The sequence below is a fragment of the Chaetomium globosum genome, genomic scaffold, assembly GCF_000143365.1.
Source record: "Chaetomium globosum CBS 148.51 scaffold_6 genomic scaffold, whole genome shotgun sequence".
Classification (NCBI taxonomy): domain Eukaryota; kingdom Fungi; phylum Ascomycota; class Sordariomycetes; order Sordariales; family Chaetomiaceae; genus Chaetomium; species Chaetomium globosum.
Genome location: NT_165981.1, coordinates 855,515 through 861,313, shown reverse-complemented (window position 1 = coordinate 861,313; position 5,799 = coordinate 855,515). Strand labels below are relative to the sequence as shown.

General features: G+C 55.9%; 4 protein-coding genes across 4 annotated transcripts in view; all 4 read right to left on the bottom strand.

Moving 5' to 3' along the window:
• Positions 1–137: 137 nt before the first annotated feature.
• CHGG_08621 (uncharacterized protein) lies at positions 138–612 on the bottom strand (the record flags this gene model as incomplete). Its single annotated transcript, XM_001226547.1, has 2 exons — positions 138–260; positions 325–612. 2 exons carry the CDS (start codon positions 610–612, stop codon positions 138–140), a joined length of 411 nt encoding a protein of 136 aa, XP_001226548.1.
• Positions 613–1,667: 1,055 nt separating this feature from the next.
• CHGG_08620 (uncharacterized protein) lies at positions 1,668–2,585 on the bottom strand (the record flags this gene model as incomplete). Its single annotated transcript, XM_001226546.1, has 2 exons — positions 1,668–2,185; positions 2,357–2,585. The coding sequence occupies 2 exons, from the start codon at positions 2,583–2,585 to the stop codon at positions 1,668–1,670; spliced, it is 747 nt and encodes a 248-aa protein (XP_001226547.1).
• A 1,052-nt stretch (positions 2,586–3,637) lies between these two features.
• Positions 3,638–4,611, bottom strand: CHGG_08619 (uncharacterized protein; the record flags this gene model as incomplete). The annotated part of the gene is made up of 2 exons (XM_001226545.1): positions 3,638–4,371; positions 4,425–4,611. The coding sequence occupies 2 exons, from the start codon at positions 4,609–4,611 to the stop codon at positions 3,638–3,640; spliced, it is 921 nt and encodes a 306-aa protein (XP_001226546.1).
• Positions 4,612–4,988: 377 nt separating this feature from the next.
• Positions 4,989–5,799, bottom strand: part of CHGG_08618 (uncharacterized protein) — a gene marked incomplete at both ends in the record, with an annotated part of 1,599 nt that continues 788 nt past the window's right edge. Inside the window, one exon of the mRNA XM_001226544.1 lies at positions 4,989–5,709. Within this exon, the coding sequence (XP_001226545.1) occupies positions 4,989–5,709 (721 nt within the window). The remainder of the gene's footprint in view (positions 5,710–5,799) is intronic.

Sequence of the window (5,799 nt, the reverse complement as noted above, 5' to 3'; positions counted from 1 at the left end):
CGTCATATCCTATCAGCGCTGCACGATGCTCGTGCTGGAGCACGATTCGCCAGCGTGGGTCAGGGGGGGCACTAAGGGGGGTAGGGGTGTGTGTGGATTGTGGGATGGTGGGATGGTGTGGGGGATGGAATGGGGGGTTACACACTCCTCATCGGCCACGACGACTGGCCGCCGTTGAAGGTCGGGCCCCAGTCGTAGATTTTGAACCAGTCGCCAGACCCGTCATATTCGGTTACCGACCCGGGGGCTTTGGACATGTACTGGCTCCGGGGTTAGTTGTCAAAGTGTCTTTCCCACAGAAGGGGGTTCAGAAGGGGTACGGACGAGAGAGATCGGGCCCTGGTGGTACACGGCAGTATCGCTGATAAAGGTAAAGGAATCTCCGGCCTTGACATCGAGGACCGAGGTGCTGGCGCCCGAGTTGCCGCCCACGTTGCAGCGCAGGTCGTTGGACGACAGGCTCGTGACAGGTGAGTTGTAGTTGGAGTTCTTGCGGATGTGCTCGTACACGGCAAACTTCTTGGACCCGAGGCCGAATTGTTGGAAGATGTAGTGGCTCTGGACGTTGGTGGCGCCCAGGGCGAGGGCAGCGATAACGGTGAGGAACTTCATCGTGTGGGTAGGAATGAGGTTTGGCTATTAGGGGGTAGGTATGTGAGCTGGGATAAGTGCTCGGTGCTTCACGAGAGTTGACCACGGTGAAATATCTGAGGGGCAGCTCCCCGAAACATCAAGAGCTTTCCCAGCTATTAAAGTCACCCATAATCATCATCATATTTGGTGGTCGCGTCACTTGAACACCTCAAATGCCGAGCTCAGGGGTGGCACTTAGTTTACAACACGGTCCGTCCTTTTCGTGGTCCAATGATAGCGACGGCGTTGGCGGCATAACCGGGAGAAAGAGTAAAGTTGGCCAAGCAATAGATGAATTTCGCGGGGCCCCGGATTGGAAGGCCACTTAAAGATCGGTGTTGGGCCGGCAGATTGTGGCTGCTATTCCTTGGAGCTTAATATCAAGCCGTCTACGCCATCAGCAAACTCAAATTCATGCCGCAGTAGCTGGCCCGTGGTTGGTGTGACTTTGATTTCGATAAGCTTGAAGCAGCAGTCAGAAGAGTTCATTTACTCGTGCCGGAAGAACAAAAAGGACGAACCGAAACTAATGATCAAGCGACAAGTGAACGTTGAGCTTTATAGTTCGTGTTCAAGAGGATGCTGCTACTTCCATGCATCCCACCCTTCGCTTAATCTTCCATTCTCCAATTCCAAATCCGACAGCTGACTTTAGTTAAGAAAGCATCTCTGGTGGATTGAGAGAGACTCCTTGAAATGTGCGTTCCCTCGGGGCGTGGATGGAGAGCGTGTAATGTGGTCGTGCACACTTCAGGAACTGAAGGCGAGCCCGAAAACCGATGAGGGAGCCAACAGTCTGGTCATGAAACTCCCCAAACATAATCACAAGATAAAACCTTGATAAGGCTAGCGACGATACCCTGTGATACGTACATAAATCCATATGCCTATTCTTACAATATTCCCGAAATTGATGCAAGTGATGCTAGGTATGTAGGTACCCACGACGATGCCTCCTCGACCCCACCCAACCGATGTACAGCCGGACCGGAACCTAAACAACGCAGCGCACCACCACTCCACAAACACAAACCCTAAGCCCAAAAGCCCCAGTCACTCTGCTCCTCCTCCTCACCTTCCCCCCCCTCCCCGGTATAAACAACCATCGGCCCAGCCCCCTCCGTCCCGCGCCACATAGCCGTGCTCGACTGCGAGATATTCGACGCGGTGGGCGCGCTAGCCTCGATGGCAGCGGCAGCAGCGCTCGCGCTGGGTCCTCCACCACCACGATTGGCATTGGCATAGCCAACACTGCTCTGGCCAGCAACCACAAACCCAGCAGCGACCGTGTTGCGTCGCGCGCGGGCGCCGGGGATGGTGAGGTTGGAGAGGATAGACAGCGAGCCGCTGGTGCTTGGGGCAGGGCTTGGGGTAGGGCTGGGGATGGGGCTCGGGGTGAGGCGCAGGCTGGGGGTTCTGGGGGCTGGGTTGGAGCTCGAGGTTAGGCCGCTGGTGGTGGTGCTGACGAAGGAGGGGAGGGAGACGGCGCGGCGGCGGTGGCGGGCGCGTCGCTGCGGATGGGCGAGGGTGCTGCGGGGGTGGGGGATGAGGCCTGGGGTGGATAAAGAAGTTGTCAGTTATTGATTTGTTTTTGTGATGGGAGTTGGTTGGGAAAGGGTGGGTAGTCGGTGGGAAGAGTTGGGTGGCGGATGATGGTTTTGCCGGTGTGACAATCCGGGGGATCGAGAACCGCGGTAGATGCGATTTGCGGACGGGAACTCACGGCGAGCTAGATCAGGGTCTGGGCTTGGGGAGGTGTGGTATCGCGGACGCGCCAGGTACTCGGTGCTGGTGCTTGCAGCAGAGGCGCGCGACTGGGCTCCCGCACGCAGACGGCGCAACTGATTGCATCGCTGGCAGGGACCGACTCCATTGCTGTGGTCGTGCACGACACCAGGTTGATGGCAGTCGATCGTGCAGGTGCAGCTAACTTTGCTAAACCTGGCGCCCATGGTGCTACTGTCTTATTGCTAATCAATCGCTGGCCATCTGATGCCCGTGGGACCTTTGGGGTCGTTCCCGAGTCTTACCAAGTGATGGCTGCGCGAGTTGTGCACAAGGTGCTTGGGATGGTGCCCGGCAATGTCAAAGTGAGAGAGGCAGAGGGGTGGGATGGGGAAACTAGGGGGGTTAAATCGCGACCTAAAATCAACAACGCCCGAGGGAGAATTGAAGATCGCGGTGCCAGATTTTATGTTGTTAGGTGCCCCGCCTCGGATTTCAGCCTTCGTGGTCGCGCGCGACGTGACAATTGTTCAGATCACATCATTGGCATTCGGAACGATGCCCTAGCCGTTCCGGCTCGATGGCATTGAGATATCTTCTTGCACTGTGTGTTGTGCCTTGATGGATATGTGCCCACCTTCCCTCTCCCAATTCCATCTGAACCCGGTCGTTCGTTACCTCAACCCCTCCCTTTTCTTCTGGCTGCCCCCAGCCAACAATGGAATTTGCACTCAGAAAACGCATGCCGTAGTCTGGGCTGCTGTGTTTGGCGGGCGCGTGACCTTGAGTTTCATCTCATTAATAAACCACCTACCTACCTAGGTACCTATCTACCTGTAGGTAACAAACTCATCCGTCAACTGCAGGAGAACAAGTGCCTGGGCAACCGCCCCGACCCAAGCAAACGCTGGGCCCCAGCCGGCGGATACCCACAGATACATCGGCACACTTGCCAGGATGAAGACGAGATTGGTTGCCGCCAACACCATCGAGTATATGCGGGGGTAAGGATTCAGCTTCTTGCTGGACAGGGCTGGCCAAAGCATGGCTCCAAGTCCAAGAGCCTGGATCACACAGCCGGCCAAGAGTTCGTAGAAAGTTGAGTCGCTAGTTGTTCCGGGTCCGGGAGGACTGCAACGCCATGCCATGAATGCGGGGATGCAAGACAGGAGGCAGCATGTTGGTACGATGAAGCTCAGAGTGGAACGGGTCTTGGTCGTTTTCTTTTGCGCAGTGATATTGGAGGTGTTCCTATTATGCAGTAGACTCTAGTCAGTAATTAGGCCCAGTTTGCTGGGATGTTGAATACATGTAGGTAAGGCTGTTCGTACCACCATCTGTCAGCGCCGGGATCGAATAAATCCCGCTGGGGCCCGCCATATACTGTCTGGTATGCTTCGGGGTAGTCGATTTGCAGAGCCGTGAGCTTTGTTTTGAGCCTTGCAAGATTCGTGTCGTCGAGGCTCTCGTCCACCATGGCAGTCCTGATGGCTGAGAGAAGCTGATCTGCTCGATTCAACGCTATCTTGAGCCTCTTTCGATTGGTTTGGTCCTCCTCTAGGACAGCGGCGACGTATTCTTGATAAGTGCCCTCACAGTAGTCAAATCGTTGAGGGATATCCAGGTATTTTGCCTTCTGCACCAATGTACAGTGTGTCGTGGATGCTAGGTACATTCGGTGAAAGCCATCGATGAGACTTTCGTAATGCTGCGCGGCCTTTACGTCGTTTATTGAGAGATTGATGTCCTCCACGCTCAGGCTGTCGATATACTCCGAGAGTTTGATGTCGAATGCAACATCTGACAACTCCTCGAACCAGTCCGACAGACTTCTTTCGCCAACGGTAATGAGCTTTTCAAATGTCTTGTACTCCCAGTTTGTGGTGTGCGGTAGTTGGTAGTGTTTCAGACTGAGAGAGAGGTAAGTCAAGGCGTTCAATGCGGCAAGATGGAGGGCAATGTTTCGGCGATGGGAGTGGCGCCGCTGTGCTGCCGTGTCATCCAAGTCCTGCTCTGGGAGAACGTTAGACGGCAGCAGAGAATCTAACGGTCTGGATTGGAATTACCGGTGTTTTCTCTCTGCAACCCCCTTCGTTGAAGCATCCGAGACTCGGAAGGCTGCCTGTGCGCTTCAATGTCCACGGCCGACGCCGAAGCCTGGGTTCGTCCTGGAAGTATCTGTAAGGGGTATGGAAGGGGTTGCTGTGAGATACGTCCCGTGCCAAAAGCTGTAGTGATTTGTGACGAATCCATGTTTGAAACCTTTGTATTGCACGAATTTCACTGAGCCCGAGCAATCGGAAGGCGGTTGATAGTATTGATCAGGGTGCTTGGATTAGGTTACAAATACCTCACCTACCCACTGATCCGGCTGAGAAGATGCGAAGTCTGCCTTGGCTGGTGGTAGCACCGCTGCGCCCCTGTCACGCAGTCCCGAGCTCGGGGGCCATATTGCGACTTAGTTGTTGATCCATATGAACTAAACGGGGAGAGGCCATACATATACACTCACACATTTATTTAGTGATGGAGCCACCGGCAAGGTATTATCACATAAGGCAATTGTATTCGCTGGATAAGGAAACCTTTCAGTTTAGATCCGTTCACCCACTTCCTCCCAAGCGCCCAAATCACTGCAGATACCCCCCATCAATAAGCGCCCTCAAGTTCGGCTGCACACCAATCTTATCAGTGGACGGGTTGGCTGACGCCGTGCCACCCACCGTGATGAGGCTGCGCATCTCGGCCGGCGTCAGCTTCGACCCGCGGTTGACATTTACCATGCCCTGAATGCTGAGAGCAGCGCCAGCCACAATAGGCGCGGCACCCGACGTGCCGTCAAAGTCGTCATAGATATCATCGTTGGAGAAATCCGCCGTGTTGACGCTCGTCGTCGCAATCCCCTCACCCCACGAGTACACATCCACCCTGCTACCATAGTTCGAAAACGACAACCTGGAGTGCTGAACCGTCGTAGAGCCCGCCCCAACCATAATCGCACCAGAATCGCGGAAATCGGGGCTATCCTTATTCAGCAGCGCCACCGCCGTGGTCTCGCCAACGCGCAGGACGGGCTGATCCAGGTCCTGGGCGCCGTTGGCGGCCGGCTCAATGACGACGATACCCAGGGCGGTGGCCAGGCTGATAGCATCGAACTGAGCGTCGAGGATCTCGATGGGCCAGAGGTCGTTGTTGGCGTCGCCCGTCTGCATCTCCAGCAGCATCACGTCGCCGGCGCTGAGGTAGGCCGCCGCGTCCATGATGGCCTCGGGCTCGTTCTCCACGGGCCCGCCGCCGACCGTGCGCGTGATGCCGACCACGTGGCCTTGCGCGCCGTGCGCGATGCTCACCCTGCCGATCGTGTTGTCGCTCATGAAGATCTCGTCGAGGACGGAGGTCCCGTGCGGCCAGTTGCCGTCGTAGCGGTCGTTTACGTTTTGG